Here is a 22,843-nt window from a genome sequence, read left to right as displayed (position 1 = left end):
GCAGGACTCTTTTGCATAGATAACTGCTATTTTCTTTATATTGATGGTCTAACCAATCTTTTTGATTGATCTTTTGATTGATTTTGAACATCTTGTACTTCATAAACCTGTGACTTTCAGGTAAACTTTTGAGCAAAGATATGAGAAGGATATGAACTTTCAAGTTACTTTCATGGGTGTCTAAGGGTTATAACTTTGACAGTTTTTAATCATTAGAAAAGGACAATGCTGTCCCATACACGTTGTTTTATTTACAAATCTGTGCTCTCATTGTGGTGCAGAGTTTGACTTTCAGTATTTTCTTCACACTGTGGTTCTCAGAGGTAAGAGATCTAAATTTAAAGTGTAACATTACAAACATAAAGTCTTAAAACAACTGAAGCGACAGTGCAGATAATAACTGTTCAAAGCTCCATAGAATATTATTTTTGGACAGTTTTGCAGACTGTATTCTTAGCAAAGGATTGTTTGATGGGATTAGAATATTTTTAAAATTTATTTTCAAAGCTAAGAATATGCATCACAGTAAAAGAACTGGGAAGTAAAATAATTTAAAATAATTTAATTACGAACAACTTCTGAAAGAAGTTAACACAGTTGTGGCTGCACATGGAAATATGACAAGAAAAAAGACAAAAAAAAGTTACATTACTTTCATTAGAATGTGAAAACTCAGTAATCAAAACTGAGTGCAGTCTGATAGACAGAACTCCAGCCATTTTAGTAGGAAATAAAGTTACTATGCTTGCAAGATCATGTTGCAACTAGTTCTACTAAACTCTAGGATGCTGGCTAACTTCCAAATGCTCTGGCATTCTGGTTAAGGAGAAATGATGGGGTTGCTGCCTGGGAAAAGAAATGGAAGTTAAACTGAAAATACAGGAAAACTTTAGGTGCTTGTGTAACATCACTGCAATTGTCTTTCTATGCATATTTAACTGTGTTTGCAGCCTATGCACCCAAGAATATTTTAAGGAAGCAATGTGTGAGCTAAGCTTCAGTTCTCTACATGGTAAAGTAGAACATCAGAACGTGGGTATTTGTAGTTATGCTACACAAAGCAATCAAAACATAATTAAGAACTCTTGTTTTCTTTAAGGAAGCCAATTTTTTGCTACTATTTTCTCTATAGCATGCTGTGGTAACTGGGGTTTTGTTGTTGGTTTTTTATATAATCCAGTAAATCTTAGACTTTGGAAAACAAGAAAGTTGCACTGTCATAAGTATATTTAGATTTGCACATGGACTGCAAGCCAGATGCAGTATAAAGTATTACTGCACCAATACTTTAGAGGAGGATATCACACTTTACCTCCTCTTCACTTTTCTATTACTCAGAGCCCAAATGGCACTACATGGCACAATGGATAACTGAGTGCTTTTCCACTGAAGACCTGGGAGGAGGCTGAATGCCATTAGGAAGGAACTGGCCTCCTTTCTCTGGGATAGTATGAATATTTTTCTGTTTGCTATTAGACAAAGCGCAGGAGGAAAAAAATCTGGGCACAAATTTTAAGTTAGTTTCAAGTAAAAGGTTTCTGCAAGTTTACCAGGGAGGATACCTCATCAATTTGAAAAACACTATTTGCTAAGTGCAAGATTTAGAAATCAAACCTATGGAAATTAACAGACCAAATCAAACCAAACCATAGCATCCCATTAATATGCAGATAGCCTGCAGGTACTGTGTGGTATTTCTCAATGAATCACTGCTGTGCCCCTGGGGAAGGGCAGGGACATTCGAGAGAGGCTCTCTCTCACATCTGGATACTGCCTCTAGTGCCAGGCTGCCGATTTAACTCCTCCTTTCACATTCCAGCCAGCTCACACACACCCAAGACAATTTTCGTTTAAAGCAGCAGAGCCTTGCCAAGAAATCTGCCTTGTGCAAGAGCTTTGATCAACAATGTAATCCTTAATTCAAAGAAATGCACTTTTGACAGTTCATGTTATTCCTTTTATTTTTTTACTCAGAAGTTGACATCTTAGCCAGAACTGCATAACTACCTTGAGTGGGATGCTGCACTCTGATAAAATTTCACTCAGATAGCCAAAGGTTGACTTTGGCTCTCTCTCTGCTATGTGACTGCATAATTATTTCAAGTTTCTCTAAATATAAATGTAGTATTTTAAGTTGTTTGCTTTATAACTATGTTTAGGCTTGAAGGAAGGAGAGAAAAGACTAGTTCATGGAACTGTAGGAAGGAGATCATTGCAGAAGTAGCCTCATACAAGTCTTCAATTTTGTCCTGGCCACCAGATAGAACTGGCAGTAAAACTGAGGCTTTGCTTCAGCAGCCAAGCATGAAAAAGCAGAAGTAGAAAGGAAATTGAATGATTATGTAAGTTCACTGATCATTACAGTTATTGCAACTCTAATGTTGTTCCCCTTGTTAGAAATAACTGCACAAGACTCTACCAGTGACTGCCTTCAGGCAAACAGCCTTTATTCCAGCTTAGTGACTGCTGACAAATCAGAACAGCAACATCAACATCAACACTGAACTTAGGAGCTTTTTAACAAAATAGCTATACTAGTATACAAGCTACTTTACATGAAACAGTAACTAAGCTTCGATCCTTCCAATATACTCCCTAACCTTAGAGTTTAGAATTTTCTTAACTTATGCAACTGCCCAATCAACAACCTACAGAAACCCCTCAGAAAAGCAGACTACTGCAAGCACAAGAGGAATCACTACACTCTAAGCTGAGCCGTCCACTGCTACAGACTACAGGCAAAGACCAGAGCAGTGTAGCAGAGCAGTGTAGTCATCCAGGCGTATCTTCCACACGAAGCCTCTTCTTTGCACGCCTTCATGAATACATGGTCAGCTGCAGCCAGTCTTCAATGGTCACTCTGACGTGGCCACTTCCATCCTGGTCCAGGGACTTGAAGGCCCTGAACATGCTGTCCAGGCGCACCAGGCAGCTGATGAAGCTGTTGAAGTCCATGCTGCCGTCCTCGGCGCCGTACCTGCGCACGATCACCTGGCACAGCTGCTCGTTCAGCTGGAACCCCGCAGCCCTCAAGGCGCTGGGCAGCTGGGCTCTCCCAATAGTGCCTGACTGATCAGTGTCATACTGCTTGTACACACCTTGCCACTTCTTGACGTTGTTCCACAGGTACTTGAACTCCTCAAAGCCCAGCTTCCCGCTCGCGTCGCTGTCCATGACGGCGACCATGCTGCGGCAGGTGTCCAGGCTGAAGCCATCCGCCCTCAGGTCTTGGTGTCTGGAGAGGACTTTGTTCAGGATGTCCCTTAGCTCGGTGGCACACACTTCCATATCATCTCCAGCCAGCTGGGCAAACAGGCGACGAAATTGTCTGATCTCATCACTCTCCTGAGCTTCCACATTTGTAAAATGACTGCGAGGAGGTGGAGGTGGCTCTGGATTATACTGAGCTGCTGCTTCACTTATAAGGTTGACGAGACCTCCAACAAGTCCTCCAATATTCCCTGCACCTCCACCTCCTGTCAGGAGCCCTCCAAGGCCACGTACAAGGTTTCCTCCACGACTGCTACCACTTCCTCCACTTCCTCCACTCAGCAAAGCTTTAGCAAGGAACATCGTGAAGATTTTCTGAAATGAGTTACTCAGAGATCCAGTGTTCTGTAGCTCTCTGAAGCTGTTTTGTGTCTGACTTGGGCGTGGGTAAAACACAGCTTATCTGCATGCTTAGACTTCACCATGTCTGTGCATGTTTCTGGCTGCCAGTTACGCCTCATTAGTTTCTGTCAGGCAGAAATACACCCCTATTTCTTTTCTTCTTTGCATTGTTATGTTTATGTGATTTGAGGAAGAAACCATTTTAGAGAAAAAACATAATGAGGTTGAAACCCACAAAGCAGAAGACTCCGAAGGCTTGTGCTCATACCTGAAGCAATTTGAAACCATCCCTGTTAGATGAGCCTGACTGTTCCCCAGTTGTGCTGATGTCCTTAAAGGCGAATGCAGCCTTGCACTTCTTTGTTTTCACAATCTTTTAGTGCCTCAAAATTTTAGTGAATTGAGCATTACTTTACTAGTTCTAGTCATTGATGTTGCACCATATACAGAAAGTGAAAGGAGTATGATAGCCTTTAATTTCTCTGGTTGCCACTGCACATTTCTGATGTAGGTACTGTGCATCAGGACTCAGACTACATGCCTCAGGAGCCAATGGTCCAAGATGGGGAGGCAGGAATGACAAAAGGATGAGTACCTAGGAGCTTCAAGGCATTCAGCAGTTCAAGAAATACATTTCACTCTTTCCTAGTTTAGAGCTTGTACAAGCTTTTTATGTGGAAAGATCCTGAAAGAGTTTTAATGAGCATATACCATGGCCTCCCAAGGACAGGTGTACTGCTAAGGCTAACTGATCAGCAAGAGTGATGGTGAGCTGGGAAAGCTTTGATGGTAACAGAAAACCTCCAGTCCACAGGCACCTGCAGGACAACAGGCTGTGTGCACTGCAGCACAAGTTGAGGACTAGAATTAAGATTAATCTATCTCTGCTCTAGTCGTTGATGCTTCTGGTATAGAGAGAAATGGAGCCATTTTTGTCATCCTCAGAGAGAAGAAGAAAATTGGAGAGATTAGCACTGACTAGGGGTAAAGCCTAAATGATCATGTTAACACACAACTCCCTTTACTGATGGAGAGAAGCAAGAGGAGTCCCTGTACAGGAGTCTAACAGCAGCATTCACAAGCACAGCAGGAACACTCCAGTGTTCCTGAACACTCCAGTTAGCTTCACTCTGCCTTAAATTAACTAATTAATTACAACAGCTAACTAAGCTATCAAAATGTACATAAGATCAAAATCTGCAGTTGGCCAAGGAAAATATTCAGCTATTACCAGCATGAAGATTATTGTCTGATACTGCCAGATGGCTGCCATCTCACAAGGCAGAAAATAATGAATATTTTCTCCACTGAAACTTATGAAAAAAACCATAAGTCACCTACCTTGCTTACAGAAACTGTTAACCAAGAAGCATTTACTAAGCTGGACATAATGAATTATAATAAATATAGTTTTGGTACGTGATGTCTAACAAAATATTGTCAACAAGTCAGTTAACCAATTACTCACCCTGTCAAAAAGTAGAAACAGCTCTTTGAGGACATCTGAAATAGGCAGCTTCAAGTACTCAGCAAACTCCTCAATTCCAATTCTTCCCCCTTTGGAAGCACTTGCAATAGCAGCAAAAGTATCCAGCTGCTCTCTGACATGATTCCATTTTAGGCTATGGAAACACGAGAGAGAGGAGATATTTCTATACAGCAGTTCTCGGACAGATGGAATTTCAGTAGGAGTTATTACAGTGTTCAAAGATGAAAAACTGCCAAACAGGGCATGTGTGTACAGCATTTCTAATGCTGTACTTCAGACCAGATATTTTACTTTAAATCAGTAATTAAGGACTGCTCCCGTCTGGTTATTAATATTAAAAGCAGTCAGTTCTATGCTTGGGTACATCTGACTTCTACAGAATAACTTCCCAAACCTGGAATTGTCTGTTCAATTACTAGGCTGCTCCAGCAGAGAGCTTTTCATTACCATATTTTCAGGTCTAATAGTATTTTTCTGCATCATGCTCTAGGGTAAGTATTTCCTTGACAGAGGGAGCAGGTCTCAGCTCTATTAGCAAGCTCTCTACCCAAACAGCAGTATTGCTAGAGCCTCAGAATGTCAGATCTCTGCAAAAAACACCACTGCACCTCGGTAAGAATAATTAGGATTGCCATGTAACTATTCCAGATAGAATTCTATAAATTGATATATAGCACTTAATAATAAGTCAAGATTTATTGGACACACTCAGATTTCACCACAGCCATGCCAGGTTATTTGATGGAGTATGGTTACATGGCTCAGTCCTCAAATTCCACTGTATCCAGACAGAAAAAACTGACATCACTAGTGACACATGGCTGCACAGTAAAACTAAGAACAGTAAGCTGAAGTTTCAGGCTGGAAAGAAGGCTTTTTACTTCCTGCCACAAGCTGTCAGTGCCTCACCACTAAAGCAATTTAAATTTCCACCAAGATTACTATTGAGGGCTTCAGATAGGTACTGCTCTGCTTTACTCACCCTTTGGTGAGAACAATCTTTTCTCTGGCAACACTGGTAACAAAAATTACTTGGGATTAGTCCTTACTGGGATTTTCCTCATCTCTGATTTCCTTGTAGTTTATGTAAGTTGTATGCTTAAATACACTATGTTACACATGGCCAAGTCTGTAGTCTGGTTATTTAACCTTTGGCAGATGGCCATTAACACCTGCAGCACTTTAGTATTTATGCTACCAAACAATAAAACTTCCTTACTTGAGTTTCTTGCTAATTTTGGTGAACTCCACCAGCCCAGCTTCCATGGGTAAAGTCAACTGTCCTGCTGAAATCATCAGTCTGCAATCTTCAAAAGTGTGATCAGTGATTGGCAAATTCAAAGCACTGAAATAAAATTGAGGAAAATCAAGATCAATTTCTTATATATGAAAGTAACTTATTGTAGGCAGTTCCCCTTCTCTGATATGCAAAACAAATGTTAATTCACTCTTGCACTGCTGCAAGTAGGCCAAAGCAATATACACCATTTCATGAAACTGTGAAACCACACCGTGAAACTACTTTATGGCAGCACCATGAGCTTTTAAGATTTACAGTCTTGCAAATGCAGCCCAGTAATGCTGGAGAACAAACCACTACCCACTTGTCCTTTCCAAGCAAGGAGAGATCATTTTATTCCAGTTTTCTATGAATTGAACATACTATGTTCCAATGTATATCTTTTTTGTGTTCCATGTAAAAATAATCGGGGTAATTTAGTATAGGATTTTGACACCTCTTAGTGGAAATCTAGAGCAATTCCTATGTGTAATACCCAGAACTTGATTAAATTGTACTTTATGGTTAGGCTGTATATAGAATTGCTGGATATAAAAGAACAGTTCCCAGAGGTTTTACTGATGATCAGTTACTTACTTTGCCATGGTTTGTCGGACTCTGTTGGCAAAAAGAATTGGATCACTCTTTTCTTCCTCAGTAGGAACATGAACAGGCAGAAACTGAAAGGGATGAGTTATCCAATCAATTCAATAGTTACCACTTCATTAGGAACATGAGCAATTTCTTCTTTGTGTTTTGAGTGCGGGAGAACAGGAGAAAAGCATCAGCCATGCAATGAAAGGACTGGGCACTAGAGGTCTCAGCCACCTCAGAAACTGCTCAGGCTCTTCTGCCCTCCCCACACAAATGAGATTTACTGCAAAACTCTCAAGGATTGGTAGAAGCTTCTTTAAGATGTACAATCAACCCTCCAAAGAAGGAAAGTATAATAAATACACACTTAGAAGATTAAATGCTGTACTGGTAAGAATGTGAGCTTGAAATACTGAATACTTCTTTTCAGAGATCCTTTTTAAGTGATATATATTAGACTAGTGTGTGAGAGAGTTTTAGTGTTTTTAAATACACACTGTAGTCCCAACTCATACCTTTTATCTGTCAGCATGTGACTGATACGTTTTCTGTACATTTTTCCCCCCTGACAAAAACATTAAGGAATCATAGTTCTGTGTTGTAAGTAGCACACTAACTGGATACAATTTTGGAACTCTAAGTAGAAGGTAAAAATCCCAACAAACCCTCTCCCACCACACCTAGGAAACACCCCAGTTATCTAAATGGAAACTTGCTTACTATTGAGGATTCAGTATTATTATGTAAGAACTTGGAAGCACCTTTTCACCAAAACAGCCTCAGCATGAACTATTATCTATTGTGGCATGAACCAGCAGCTGTTTGCAAAGTGGTGTGTGTGTAGGAGTGCTTTGCTCTTCCTACTTCAGTCTACAGTGTTTGCTCACAGCTCTGTTTACTGTGCCTTTTCCCAGCTATGGTTGTCATTAATCTGAGTTCTGCTGCTCTGCACCCTGCCCTTAATTCCTAGAATATAAAGATTCCAAAATACAGTGCTGCTCATGGTTCATTGGAGGAAAGTTGTTAATTATGTGCCAGTGTGTTGCTTTAGTTATACTGCAGGTGCTGGTGATGCATTATTACAGTGCTAACTGTCCCATATAAACACAGTTTTTCCTGAGCAGACATTTAAAGTTTGTTTTTAAGGAATGCTTTCTCTTTATGATTAAAACCAGTGAGTTTATAGAATTGGTTATCTGTCAAATAACCATAAAAATTTTCTGTTTATAATTAAAAGTTGTCTCCCCTGTAAGGAAAGTAGAGGTCCAGCTGTTGACAGGAATATTTGAGATTTCATTCCTTTTGTAAGCAGTTGCAAGCTTTGTTCAAGGTCTGGAATAGGTCCCTGGTTATTATAACTCCATTCAGAAGTCACATAACTCTTAAACTGAGAAAGCACAGGCACACAGCACACAGGAATCTCTGACAGACACCCCTGGGTGAGATGAAGTCATAACTCTGGGTTTATCTACGCAAACATGGCCATGGCTTTGACAGTGGTCATGACTTCACTTGAGGCTGAGGTAAATTCCTGGCAGCTTAAACACCACCTTCATCCCCTTCAAAAACCCCCCCTACAATTATTCATAAAACCTGTTTGCCAGAAACAACAGTTGAGGAGCAAGAATTTGGTTTCTTGACCTCCTGCAGTGGCTGCATGATCTCACAGCTCTGCTGGAGAGTGGCAAGTACATCTTCCCAGTCAAATTCAGTCCTGTAAAAAAATTCCTCACACCTCTTTCAGCAGCAAAAATATTTCTCTGATCTCCTTGTGACTTAGTCTCTCTTCTTACAGAACTTGCCAATTGCTGTATTTTTTGCAGCCCTAAAACTTCCTGCCAGGCTCAGTTCCATGTGCAATATCCCAGTGTGTTAGAGCTGGACTGGACATGGACACACAGCCCTGGAGCCCATCACTGCTCCTGCACAGCAGGTACAGGCACTCCAGGACTGGTGGGAGTGGGGAGGCTACTTACACACAGGATGGGACAGCAACAGAAATGTCCACTTCTAAAAAGAGTAGCTGGAGTCCCTCCTTCCACAGGAGAATGTGTCCCTTCTCCTTTTAGAAACTGAAAGGCTTTTGCACTGCTGCTAAGAAATTAGTTTCATTTTAGGGACACACGCTGCTGGGCTGCAAATTTTTTCATGTTTCAGTTTCATCTCTTGGAACATGAAATTTATTTTTTTAAAAACAAGTTTGAGTTCTGTTCTGAAGTAGGGAAAACAATGCTCTTCCTTCTATTGGAAGGGCTGCATTAATTGTTCCTTGCTCCCATGTATATAAATCACATAGTTATGCCCAACTGAACAAAATTATTAGGAGAATTGTCTCTTGATTACACCCTCTAAAAATGTGTCTAATGCATGCACTATACAGTAATAAGATGCTCCCTTAAAATTAATTTCACTGTTCCACAACACAGACTAGATTGCCAATTGTTAGCATTAATAACACTGCTTATATTCATAAAGCTTTGGATTCTGCTAAATTCTGTGTTTTGCAAATAAACAGCAAAACATGTCATTTTCTCCCCTTCCTCAGGTTCCTAAACCACCTCAGTCCACACTGACAGTCCTTTGTGGTCTGGTAAGGAATGTATTTTGAAAGTTGCCTCTTTGGCAGGGAGCAGTCAGAGTGTGGGTGCTCACATGAAGAAGTGTGGCTGTTGTTTCAGTTGTCATTCACCTGTCCCTGTGCTGTGCAGTGGATTTAATGATCAAGGGAACTGGTTCCTTATATGAGGCTCAGCATAAGTACTTGAATGAGCTCTTAGTTGTAGAAATCTATGAGAGTCCAGTCTGGGGAGATGGTGAGGAAGAGAAGGTTACTTTGAAGGGATCAGAGAAATGGGGAGGTGGGAAAAAGAAGCTGTTGCCTTTGAAAGAATGTATGTTAATTTTTGGTTTTAACATTTGTAGAACATTTTTACATTATCACCATTTCATGTGGTGATAATTAGCAGTGATTTTATAATGCTCTAAAAATAAAGTCATTTCTGGCAGCTGTCTTAGAAACTCATCAGTATGATACATACATATGGACAACCAATTAAATCTATTATTTACTATGATGCTTGTTCTTGTTTCTGAGACATTTATTTTTCACTAAAAATAACTAATAATATGAAGAATGCATTTATATTAAAGCAGAAATTCCCTGGTTGCTAAATCTTAATACAAAAATATTTCCAATTCTTACCTCAACTTCTATTCTCGTGAAGATCTGACACATTGTCATTATGCACAGCTCTTTACTGCAGGCAAAGACAAAGAAAAATAAATTTTACTTATTTAAAACAAAAGAATTTGCATGTCAGTAGATTAAACATTTCAAAGCACAAAAAACCAAAGCTAGTACTAGGCAAGGTTTTTAAGTACCTTGCAGTGAAGTTTCCCAAAAAGTTACTTTTCACATTTTTTCTAACAGGGCCTCTGTATACAGCTGCTGCTTGCTCACAGGGCAGGCAACTTATTGTCTGCTCTCATGCTCATTAACAATTCTGCACAGCTCTTTGGCCAGTAAAACATCTCCCTCTCTTTAAGGAGGTCCATGGACATTGGATTTTAAACCTTAAGAGCTTTGATTTTGAGAAGAAGCTTTACTTTATCTTTTATTCTCTCAGCTGCAAAATAGGACCAGTAACTTCATTATGCAGAATTGGATTTGTTAGTATTTGCTAGTCACTTTTCAAATTACAGTAACATTTACACAGAAGTGTTAATGAAGTGCCAGTAGGGTCAGGATCATCAGGGCTTTTTTAAAAAGTCACAAATTTTAGGATGAACAGATAAACTTGGGGGAGGAAGAAACTGCTAAAGAGAATAAGCATAGTCACTTCTACTTCTGAATTACTCTTTTCACTGTGATTTTAAAGCAGAAATGCACACTTGATCTTTACAAATCAGGACTACTGTACCTAGACACACTACATATTCCATATGAAAATGTGCTATATGGATTCTGAAAATGCACATTTTAATGAATGTTTGTAAAGTGAAAAGTATTTTCTAGACATATTTTCAGTGCAGTTGTGAAGGTTCTTTAATACTTTTCTTTCCTTTGTTCTAATTTAATGTGCGAAACAGGAGAAAATTAAAAAACAAAAAAAAGAGTGGTGGAACTGGAGATAATACTTTCCTTTGCTAACCCTTTCTCTAGCCATTCAGATACGAAATCTACTGCATGACAGCATTATCCCTGGTATTTCCCCCTCATAAAAACAGATCTAGAAGAACATGTGTCTTGGCTTAGTGGAATCTGTTTGGCAGACTGTTTAGCAACAGGGGAAAAATTTCTGTATGTAATTTTCAGCAGGATTAAGAAACTTACAACGAATAGCCCTGCCATGTCCAGGTCACAGTATCCTAAGGAAAAAACAAAACACAGAAATGTATGACAAAACCAGATGAAAGTTAGCGAGCAAGTAAGTTACAATTTAAAACAGGCCCAAGTTTAGTAAAACTGGATGATGTTTTTATAGGCCTATAGTAAGAATAAATAAAGGTGTTAAGGCAAATAGGATTCCCTGCCTTAAAAATTTGGAAATAAGCATGGCAGACTTTTATAAACAATTGGGAATAACATTTATAGTTAGTTAGGTATTGTAAATCATTCACTTTGATCTAAACAACAGAAGCAGGGAAAAGAAAAATGGGTAAGACTTAGTCAGTGGGCCTTAGCAGTCCCTTTAGAGAGGCATTCTCATAAACATGTCTCATTTAGTTAACGACATTTCTGCATAATTTACCATACTTTTTCTTTGATATTTTGTTTTTCTTTTTTTCCCTTCTCTCTGTGTTTATTACTTCTTATACATTGTTTTTACAGTGTGTACTGGCAGATCCTTAAATCTTATCAGTGAAATGCAACACCAATCCCCTTGAGTGATTCACTTTTGACATTCATTTGTAAAAGGATTACACAAAGGAGTCTTTGCAAATAACAATAACAACCATATTAACCAATCCTAACAAAACGTTAGGAAGTGGAAGTTTGGTCTTTCCTGGATTTGTTGGATGACCAGGTAATTTAAAATAAGTTGAAAAGGTCCCAGCCTTACAGGCAGAGTACAGTGAAGCTGCACAAGGAATGCTGCACAAAAAGAACATCTGCAAAGCTGTTCTCCTGAGGTGGGGTGCTGGATGTACTGCATGGCTCAGCTTTGCTTCTGTTCAGAAACTTTACATGTCCTTTTGCAGTAAGGCTATCTTGAGGTTAACCAGAAAATGATGACTAATGGGGAAGTTGTGTCCATTTTAGATTTCAAAGTACAGGCTCTGTGGCACTGCAGGAAGTTTCCAACTTCTGCCACAACACTTTCCTGTCTCCCCCTTTAGCTAAGAAGCCCTGCAGTAATTTTTCAAAGTCAGAATAGCAACTACACCATGGTCACACTTGGGAAAGCCTGGCTGCTTAGCTTAGCTTTAGCAATGCCAAAGCTCAGGACAAAATATTCTTCAATGACAATGCAAAGTATTTATTGTAGGTACCACTTAAGTCAGACTTTTGCCTTCTGTATTATTAGTTAGTAAGAGAGGAGTGTTCTGCTCACCAGCTTGTTGGGGTATCGGAGTAACACAGGTTGGACAGGGACTCGTGGAATAAAGGCACCTGCAGCAACAAATCAGAACTAATTGTTACAACTAAGCTTAATACAGCAACTGGGAGCTTTAAGTGATTTATTTCAGACAACAGTACCTGGAAGGAGACATTTTTTAAAACACAAGGAAAATGAGAAGTGTTCTACTTCAGTTTTTTGTTTGTTGTTTGATTTGGGTTTTATGTGTATTGTAGCTTGGGTTTTTGGTTTTTTATTTATTTTAAATCAGCAGCACAACCAGCAAGATGTCGGGACAGAAAAGGGTTTGGCTCCATCTCAAGGAGAAAGCTGCCTAAGATCCCTGGGCTGTTCAAACTCATTTTCTGTGCATTATTTCCCCACTGATGGGCATTAATTTCAAAGGATGAGATGCTCACAAGGCTTCTAAGCATTTCCTAAATCACTCTGTGGTCTGATCATCACAAGTGATTCGGATCAGGCCACAGAATAATGGTTTTTAACACTTCTACCCAAGACACTGTAAAACAGTTAAAGTCATGTTGCTCTCCTTTCTTAACTGAAGGGCAGCACAACAATCTAATGATCAGTGGTGCAATGAAAAATGTTTCTCTGTTAAAAATGATTTGTTGTCCAGGCTTGCTAAGTGCTATGCAAAGACATTTTGTAACTTGGCTGCTAAGTCTTGCATGGCAAAATTCACAGGAATGTAAGATAACCCACCTGTTAGATGAGATAAAAGCACAACATCTAAGTTCATACATTCATCTCATAACAATCACAGTTGAGTTTCTTAGTAAATATACTAGATGAAAACTGTACCCAGAAAAATCCCCCAACTAACTACTCATATATGTCACAGACATTTTGAATCCTACACAACAGCACAAACCAGAGAAGTAAGCTGGCTAGTATAAAAGAGTGGGTTTAGTACCTCTGAAACTTTAATAATGTAAGGGATTACAACAGTGCTGTTGTGGATGATATATCTTCACAAGTTCAGTCCTTACTACAACTATCAAATTAGTATCACATCTTTTTTTCCAACAACAGCAGGATAAAATCTCTCACCTTGTTTAAATGTGATCAGGCAGGATCGGTTTGTGCAGGTGCCTTCTGGGAAAATCAGCATCTTGGATTTAAAGAGAATGAAAAGTATATACACACACATATATTTCATAAAAGGATTATACCTTAGTATCTGTTAGGCACAGGCTGACCTTATGCAAGCTCTGTTGTACTGTATTACAAGAATATCACTACTGTTTCCAAAGGAAACAAACATATTAATGAAGGATGCTTACAATATTATTAACCCAGTCCCTCTTGACTTGGAAACCAATGCTCTCCAAGAAAGGTGTTCTGGGGAAAGGCCTTTATCAGTTCAAAATTATGGTACAAAAGGCTTTAAGTGTTTCACTTGTCATTTTAGTGCTGGTAATAATAAATTGTTCCTCTGACAGCAGTTTCTTACCGAGTTGCTGGGTGTATAAATAGAGGAGTTTGGGCTGAAAGGAAGTACATGAGGTACTTGGGCATTTACAGTGAAGATGCTATCAGTGAGATGCCAGCTGTGATGAGAACACAGCTTGAGCAGCAGAGCAAAAGGCAGAGAAGGCATTTGCTGTGAGGCAGAGCTCTGAAAGCACTACACACCACAGCAGCTCTGAACCCCAGTGACTCAGACACACCAGCACCCAGAAAGCTTCTGGAGCAGTGTCTGAGATAGTACATGAAGTGCACTGGGAACTGCAGTGACACACTGAATCTGGCCCCCTATGGAACACAAGCTTTGCATTTTCTTGTAACACTACAGAATCATAACCAGCATTCTAAAAACACCCCAGCACAAAATGGTCTGGACCAAGGTGTGCTCCCACTTCAGTCTGAATGAACAGATCAAGGCCAGCTGTGAGAGAGGCCTCAGCAGGTCACACCCAAGGGACACACACTGTTCAAGGGTATGACAGAGGCAGCTGCACACAGCAAGTTCCAGCCAGTCCTCCATGACACATCCTGTAATCAGAAAGTGTGGCCAGGCTCAGGATAGGAATCACCCAGTGATACCTTCAGTTGTACTACTGACTCAGTCTTGGAGATTCCCAGATTACTTGACACATAATCTATTTATTCCACAATACGTATCTAGTGCAGCACTGCTGCAGGAGCCCATTTCCCTTTCCTCCCCATGCTGCTTCCAGCAGAGATCAGGTCTCCCAGGGCATTCACCTAACACAGTTTAGCAAATCACAAGCACCAGGGTAGTCTGTATGCCCAGTATTAAAAAAAATTGGCATGTGCATGTTTAACTGACAAATTTCAAAAAAGAATGGAGGCTCTAAAATTATTTAGAGCAATTGTATTAGAAAAATACATTTATGAGTCAAAGTACCTTAAATGTTAAGAAAGCTTTTAGAAAGGTACTTATGAAATAAAAATGTATGAAATGTGTAAATAATGCCATTACAAAAAAAATGTAGGTCTTCCTACATTTTTCTATTATGCCTTCCAAAAAAAAAAGTGTTGGTCTTTCCTGCTTAAATGGTCTCTGTTTCTAGAGACTGTTCAGAAAGTGGAGCAGTAAACAGCAGGTCTAGCTGTCACAGATACCTCCTACTGAAGTCTATTATCTTCACTTCCTCTTAATTTTACTCAAAATTTACTCAGTGGAACAAAAGTGAAGGAAATTCTTCCACTTTGTCTATAGTCTATGTGAGAAACTGAAGTTTTGGGCTAAAGTACTGTTTGTACTAATCTTGGACAGTCTGGGTTACCCATCTCATCAACTGCTCATCCTCTACCTGGTGTGAGCTCAGCTCTGTGGTCTGACCTCAGAATACTGATCCACACACACCAATGCAATTCACCTGCTACACTGAAGGCAGCATGTTAAGACTTGAAAAGGGAAAAGAGAAAGGCAAGAGCATCTGCATTTGCAACAGCAGTTGGTACTGGTTGGATTTAACTGATCCATTTGTCACAACAAAACTCCTTCCTGACAGCAGATTTTTCCCTTCTTTACCCAGTCATATACCTGAGGGCTGACTCCATTTCTGTACACTTTAAGAATCCTACCCAGCTGGTCACTTGTGCCATTGTGATGCACAATGAACAGGGAACAGGAACACATGACAGAAGAGAAGTTAGTGGTGCATTTATTACCTGTGGCCACTGGCCTCTCGACAGTGCCCGCCTGGTTATCTCAGCAACCGTGTTCTTCCGTGAGTCATGGTCCTGACGAGAAACTACTACAGGCTGAAGGGATCTCAAAATGGCTGTGAAACAGATTGAAAAAAATGCCTTATACCAGTGCTTAGAAAACACATGGGTTCAAGGCTTCCTTTTAGCAAAAAATATGTTATTTATATACTAGGAGACAGACTCCACACAAACAACTTCCAGACTAAATTGATAAGAGCATTGTTATTCTCTTTCTGCAAAATGGGAAATAAGACACAGAAGACATACCCAGCCTGCCAGCTGAGGAGCTTTACAGTAGATATAAACATGCAAAATTTACCCAAACACATTCTAATAATATTGCTGTTATTTTTCACTAAGCATTTCCACGCAATTCCAAAGAGTGACCTGACTGGGTCTGCTCACAGGCCACGCTCAGGCCTAACTTAGGCAGACTGCACCCAAAATGTAGTTTTAGCCTTCCCTTTTCTGTTACAAAGGATGCACAGCTTTGATGTATATTACAGAAAAAAAACCCCTTATTTAATCAGAAGTCTACATCAGAATATGTGGACCTTTGTGATGAGAAACCTGGTGAAGAATTATCTTCTCTGTCCCAATCCTGTGCTTTTAAGCTAAAATCAATATATTGCCTGTCCATTTCTTTTCTACAAAAACACTTTGCTATATTGCCTGCTGTGTTTAGTTTTGGGTTACTGTATAGCCAGCAAAAAGTCTACAGCTGATTCTAGCAATAATGCAAATGGAGATTCTTTTTGTGCCAGAAGGAGGAGAAAATAATAGAAGCATGACTCATCTGATCTTTTCCATTCCCTGCATTTCCTTTTTGAGTAACTCCTCTTTTATTCCTTCCTGGTCTTGCTCCTATTAAAAAAATCCATAACATTGCCTGCAAGTTTAATCTTATCAATATGGTATTTTCCAGACTACTGTAGTTTGGGTCTGTTTTGAAATAACCTTCACTCAGATTTGTGGGCTACACTCTTAAAAGACAGCAGTGGAACAGATTTTTTGAGCTACTACTGCGAGAATGAAAGAGAAAGTTTCCAGTCTGAGCAGCTGCAAAACATGCTTTCAGTATAAAAGAAGTTCAAAATGATATCATATTTCATACCTGAAAAGAAACAGCATTAATTTCTAGGCATTTTTACCAATTCAAAAAGATAATGTGTCATAGGAATTTCGCTGGAAAATAATTTGTCAGTATCTTTGCAAGATAGAGCTTAAAAGTCTGCCCTTAAATCACTTTAGGAGATAAAATTTTTGGCCCAATGTCGAGTTGTTAACTTGTAACTTTCAGGTTTTTTCCATAAATACTTACTGCCAAATACCGGAGTTGACAAATTCTCCGCTCTAGACACTATTGATGGCATTCCAGTCAGGGCACAAACAATGCCATCAAAAAAGCTTGAATGAGGAGCTGCCACAAAGATTGGTGCTTCTGGTAGACTTGCCACCTTGCCTTTGACTTTAACCTGGAATCCCATCACGAAGTACGCCGTGCGAGTCAGCCCGGACAGGGTGGTCTGGACCATCCTCCTTGGAAACAGAAACACAAAAATCTTGTTCAGCTTACAGTCAGTTTTGATTTTGTACTTCAAAAGAAAAGCCCCTAACAGATTTCCTAGTTGTAACCAGCAGTGGGGCCCCACATAGGGTAGCAATGCTACTCACCAGCAGAATGCAGGGCTAAAGGGAAGTGGGGAAGGGGACATCACCTTTCCTGATGGAAGATAAGGCAGGGTACAGCCTCTTCCCAGGTACACTATTTTTCATGGCATATTTCATGGCATTGTACCATAACACTATTTTGAGTGGGGTAATTAGCAGATTTAGTGTCTTTCTATAAGAATTGATGCAACTGATACTGTTTTTTTAATGTCAGTTTTAAATAAGATTAAATAACAATGTTTCCTTACTGGAACATGATCCCATGAGAGAGGACACATTCCTTTAAAGGGACTCTCCCTAAACTTCTGGTCTTGCTAGAATTCACCTCCTGTGTCTCCTCCTCCTCCTGCAGCTGCAGTGCATTGTGGCTAGAAGGGAACTTCAGTACTTTGAGGTCAGAAGTGAGGGACTGAAACCCAGAACCCACAGAAGCAGCTGTGAAATACCACTTCAAGGGCATTGCAGCTGAGAGGAGCTGTCAAAGCTAATTTTGTCATAGAATCATAGCATAACAGAAATGACAAAGGCTACACAGGAGCTCAGCTTATGACATGTTACAAAATACTTGCTAAATGAATTTATTTTCTCAAATATTCCTGTAAGGATTATTACTGAAATAAGTCCTGGCTTACAGATAGTCTATAAATGTTTTTATAAATTTTTTTTTAGCCTCAAGACAACTGAAAATATACCTATTTAAAAAGGTCCACTATTCTTGTAAAATACACTTATTAAAAATTTGCTTCATATAAATGGGTAAAACTGAGGAATCCTCTTTAATCAAAAGGAGTGAAAGAAAAAAAAGCTTTTGACCCTGGCTTTGTGTTATTAGAAAAAAAAAAAAAGCTTAGTTTTCACAAATATTGGTCAGTTTTTCACCTTCTCCATCCTTCCAGTGGCAGAAATCCTCTTCCAGGCTGACAGAAAGTTGCAATTGACGCAGACAGCCAAGCTAGCAGTAAAAGGAATGTGATGGAAATGAGACGGAGGGGAAGCAAAATAATCCCCTGGAGAGCAATCTGGAAAAAAAGAGGTGAAAAATCTTAAGAAATGGTATCAACAAAGAAAGGACTCCACTATCTGTATAGTTACTTTACAACGATTTTAAAGTACTACCATTATTGCTTTGTGATTTAAGGAAAGATTTAATGATTCCAGTGCTCTTATGGGAAGTAATTAATGGTATTTCATTTTCACTTCTGAGTTCCCATTTCAGGAAGAACTGGAGTATCTGAGTATTTATGTTTTTGGCTTGGATGTAGCTAGACACAGAAGGTAAACTAAGTTTGCTGGCTCCAGTTTATATTTGGTCCTGGTCTGCAGCACACAACTAGCTCAGATGAGTTTTCCCAGCTGACACATATCTCCACTCCAGAGCCTTCTATCACTAGCTGCCTATCTAGAAGTCAAGTAGGATCCTTAAAATGACTAACTGTAGTCTTGCCCTTTCAAATGACAAATCCTGTGTTGAGTCACAATATTGCTGCAAGTGGTCCTCACTGCTGCTCCAGGGAGCTGTGCACACGCAGCACAACATCATTTCACCCAGTTGGGACTTTAACAAAACCCAGGTTTTAGATGTCCTGATTGCAAATAATCCTCAAACATCATCCCCAGCCCTCCCACAGGAATATTTAGCTTGCTTATTTTCATGCATAGCTCCGGGAAACAGGTGTGTTGGCACCATGTTGTACCACAGGCAGCTCTGATACAGGGCAGGGCAGAAGAAATTCGTAATTGTTTTACCCCAGCACATTAGGTTGGAAACTGTATCCTGAAGGTTGGCTTATGGTGCAACAAACACTGTGCAGAGCACTGAGCAAGGCTGGGGCAGGGAGGCAGGTGAGCTGTGTGAGCAGGTCAGAGCCCAGCACTCCTGGGAAACCACTAAGGGGTTCAACTCCCTTTGGCACTAATCCAGCTCTGCTGGCACTCACTGATGAGGACCAGTTTGTGTGCAAACCTACGCACAAAACAAAACACACCCAAAAAAACTGTAATAGTGATTTTTAAAAATTTATTTGGGCTGTTTCTTCAAGTCCCCCAAAACTTATCTGAGAGTGTGTCACACACCAACAGCTCCACCATAAGTTACTGAATAAGTTAAGTTACTGAAGGAGATAAGGACATAAGTTACTGAAGGAGAGTTAAGAGAGTTTAACTTATTCTTGTGAGCTTACTACGTTTTATGCTTTACTGGTTTTTAAGAAAATCTACAATGGAACAACAGTGTTCCTCTCTCAAAATCAACCTTTCTAGTCAGCTCTAACAATGGCCTCTTACTGTACAGAAAAAGCAAGGCTTTTTGTAAGACAGCTTTACAAAATAGTTTGCAACCTCCTAGAGCTGTGATTATTAACATCACAGTGGATTTTAATTTACCTCTTTTCTTTAAAAAGGAACAACTGTGGTATATTTGAAAATAAGCACCTTAGTGTATACTTTATCCAATTTTTTGATAGTCAGTTGTTTCTAATTTTCCTTCCACCAACACAGTCCTTTCCCTCCCACCAAATCCCTTCCATCTTCATGTAATGTCCTCTTACCCTCCCCTTGTCACTGTTCAGGAGAGGCTCTGCCATCTGGCTCTAAACCCTCTGACACTGATGAGGATTAAGATGAATTTGGGGCCTTCAGGACTCGCTTCTGTGTTACCACAGGCACAGTGGCAACAGTCCAAACATGACAGTGGATACACAGAGTAAATTAAGATGAGCATGATAAGCAGGTACACTGTGTTGATGTTTATGTTCTGCAAGCACTGCCACACAATGTGTTTCCAGGAGAGATCTGAACATTTAGGTCTGATTACTTCTTTCTTTTATTTAACATTTCTGTGTAAGTAGCTATGGGATTTTAACCATAACTTTATGGGCAAAGGACTGCTCTGGATCACAAAAATGACCATGACAGGTTTGACCCTATTGCTCTCACTCACTCTGGTGCCAGTTGTGGCAAATCTGAAAAAGTCAGCTAGGAAGATAAATCAACAAGGACTCCTTGCTTGTCTCCCGAAATTAGATTTGGGGTTTTTTTCTCTATATGCATCCTCTTTTACTATGATCTATAGTCCAGTTCAACATCTCAGCTGCATCCAGTTATCCAAAATGGACAGCATGAGCATAAGTCAGTGTGGTTTGACTTAATGTTTTTCTTAATGAAAAAAAGAATATATATGTACTGACCTAAAATGAAAGATAAAGGATGCAATAGCAAAAGCAAAACAATCCTTTCTTCAAAACTTTAATAAATTCATTAATCTATTTTAGGCAGATTAATCTAATGTTTTTAGATTAACCTAATGTGCTGGGGTAAAACTTAATGTTTTTCTTAATGAAAAAAAGAATATATGTACTGACCTAAAATGAAAGATAAAGGATGCAATAGCAAAAGCAAAACAAACCCTTCTTCAAAACTTTAATAAATTCATTAATCTATTTTAGGCACAGGTGGTACTGATTTGCTGATGCAAGCTATTGGCTTTCTAGGTCACTGTGTAATGAGGCAGAGTTGGTTTCTGCTCCATCAGCTGCAGAGCAGGGTAAGAAAAGGACAGAAAAAAGGAAGGTCAAGCTAGACTAAAAAAGGGAAAGCATAGGATAAAAACATACAGAGAAAAATACAAAGTGTAGTTACTACTCGGTAGGATCAAAGCCACTCCAGCTTCTCTGCAGTAATCACCAAGATAGAATTATTCTGAGTCATCCAAAGAACCTTTTCCCACATACTGAATCACCCATGTACTTTCTGTTTACTGTGTCTGCAATAACTGCACATCCTGTCACTGCAGCAGTGCTGGCAGTCCAGGTCCCGCTCCCATAGCTGATTGATCTTTGATCAATACATGGGATTATACCTCCACTGAAAGCAGGAACCTTAAAAGTGGAAAAGCAGGGGTATCAGAAAGCCACACAATTCCATATACAATTTTGTTCAACTGTAGCTGCTGTCAAGTTATCTCAGAAGCAGCAGCAGAGCAGGCTGGGGAGCAGAGTGAAGCCCAGCTCCCACTGCAATACTCTGACATCTGAAGCTGTGATCAGATGGACTGTCCCCCAGCAGTACACACAGGACAAGACAGTGCTCCAAGAGCATCCAGAGGATGTCACAGCTCTGCCAGGCAGCCCAGCTGCTTGCTTCCAAAAATACTGCTTTTAGCATGTTCACCACTGCAAAGTCCACTGAGCATCACTTCTGAATAAACTGGAATCCAGTAATGACTTAACTAGAATTTCTGCTTTAGATTCGCAGTTCAGAAGTTAGGACAGCAAGGGAGCAATCAGGAGCAAAAGAACTAAAACCCAGTAAAAATCTCAACAAGGAATTGCAGCCAACTTCAGTCAGAGGATGGAAACCAGAAGTATTTGACAACTGCTTAAAATCGTTTGGCACAAGAAGATGTTTAGCACAGCCCAACTGATCCTTGCTTTGCACATTCTAAAGAATGACAAATAAAGGGTGGCTTGTAAACTATTAAAAAGGACTGGCAAGAAATTGTAAAATCTTCTCACTCACTTTTCAGTCTGGCTGTTTTTATATTTGAAGCTGAATGAAATGCAAACAGCTACCCTGTCTCATTTCAAGTTCCATTCATCAGGCACACAGCAGCCTTTACTTGCAAGGTCACCAGCACATGGAAATCCTGCTGTGGACTCCTAAAGAAAGAGGGTTTTGAAATTGTATGTCTGTATTAGTGTATGTTAAAGGAATAGTACAGAATGGGGAGACATAACAAGACTATCTTTAACATGCAAGAATGGAGAAACACTACACTTGATGTGAACAGGAAGGGAGACTTCCCTTTTCTGAAGTTTATAGTAACACTGTCTGGTAAGGCCTTGGTTCCCAGCAGGTCTGACTGGCAGTGCTGAGCAAGAGAGGAGCAGAGGTTCACAGCACAAAGCAATCAGCAGGAAGTATTCCAGTCCTTATGACCAAAGGGGAAAAGAACAGAGGGGAGCAAACCACAATACAAAAAGTTCTCTCTTGTGTGTTTTTCTGCTTTACAATTCTGTGGCTGTTTTGATCCTCAGCTCACTAGCACCAGGCCCTAACCCAGATGATTGCTTTTCCTTCCAGGTGCTGTATGGAGTAACTTAAAAATGCAAGCTTTTGAAAGTAGTGTGTGCACCCTCCAAAAAGGACAGGCAGCACAGAAAGCTGTGCATTTCTGGAACCTCATTAAGAAACTGGTTTCTTCAGGGTTCATGCCTAAAGCTACTGATCCAGATGCACTTGAAATGTGTTCCAGGCTTCTAGTAAAACATAGGGGATAAAAGGACTTGAAATTGTTTTCCAGCTTTCTCACATTTCTTCTACCCAGCTATCTTCAGGGCAAACATTGTTTATAACTTGACAAAGATATAACACTATAACACTATTTATATGAAACATAAAATATTTAGTTGTATGTCAGTTTCATATATTTATAAACAT

General features: G+C 39.7%; 2 protein-coding genes across 2 annotated transcripts in view; both read right to left on the bottom strand.

The window, feature by feature from the left end:
- LPCAT2 (lysophosphatidylcholine acyltransferase 2) overlaps nucleotides 1–22,843 on the bottom strand; it is a 29,564-nt gene that overhangs the window by 5,234 nt on the left and 1,487 nt on the right. Inside the window, exons 2-11 of the mRNA XM_054640668.2 lie at nucleotides 18,287–18,426; nucleotides 17,058–17,275; nucleotides 15,698–15,810; nucleotides 13,607–13,667; nucleotides 12,530–12,588; nucleotides 11,308–11,342; nucleotides 10,177–10,231; nucleotides 6,978–7,060; nucleotides 6,321–6,446; nucleotides 5,081–5,234 (exon numbers count right to left, since the gene is read on the bottom strand). Coding sequence (XP_054496643.2) covers nucleotides 5,081–5,234; nucleotides 6,321–6,446; nucleotides 6,978–7,060; nucleotides 10,177–10,231; nucleotides 11,308–11,342; nucleotides 12,530–12,588; nucleotides 13,607–13,667; nucleotides 15,698–15,810; nucleotides 17,058–17,275; nucleotides 18,287–18,426 — 1,044 coding nt within the window. The remainder of the gene's footprint in view (nucleotides 1–5,080; nucleotides 5,235–6,320; nucleotides 6,447–6,977; nucleotides 7,061–10,176; nucleotides 10,232–11,307; nucleotides 11,343–12,529; nucleotides 12,589–13,606; nucleotides 13,668–15,697; nucleotides 15,811–17,057; nucleotides 17,276–18,286; nucleotides 18,427–22,843) is intronic.
- Nucleotides 1,046–5,068, bottom strand: CAPNS2 (calpain small subunit 2). The gene has a single exon (XM_077185055.1). It carries the CDS (start codon nucleotides 3,571–3,573, stop codon nucleotides 2,818–2,820), a length of 756 nt encoding a protein of 251 aa, XP_077041170.1. The 5' UTR covers nucleotides 3,574–5,068; the 3' UTR covers nucleotides 1,046–2,817.

This window comes from Agelaius phoeniceus, chromosome 12, assembly GCF_051311805.1.
Source record: "Agelaius phoeniceus isolate bAgePho1 chromosome 12, bAgePho1.hap1, whole genome shotgun sequence".
Taxonomy (NCBI): Eukaryota; Metazoa; Chordata; class Aves; order Passeriformes; family Icteridae; genus Agelaius; species Agelaius phoeniceus.
The sequence above is the reverse complement of the archived record's forward strand: the minus strand, read 5'-3'. Positions and strand labels throughout refer to the sequence as shown.

Coding starts and splice junctions, on each gene's coding strand:
- CAPNS2 (XM_077185055.1), bottom strand. CDS start 3,573: ATGTTCCTTGCTAAAGCTTTGCTGAGTGGAGGAAGTGGAGGAAGTGGT.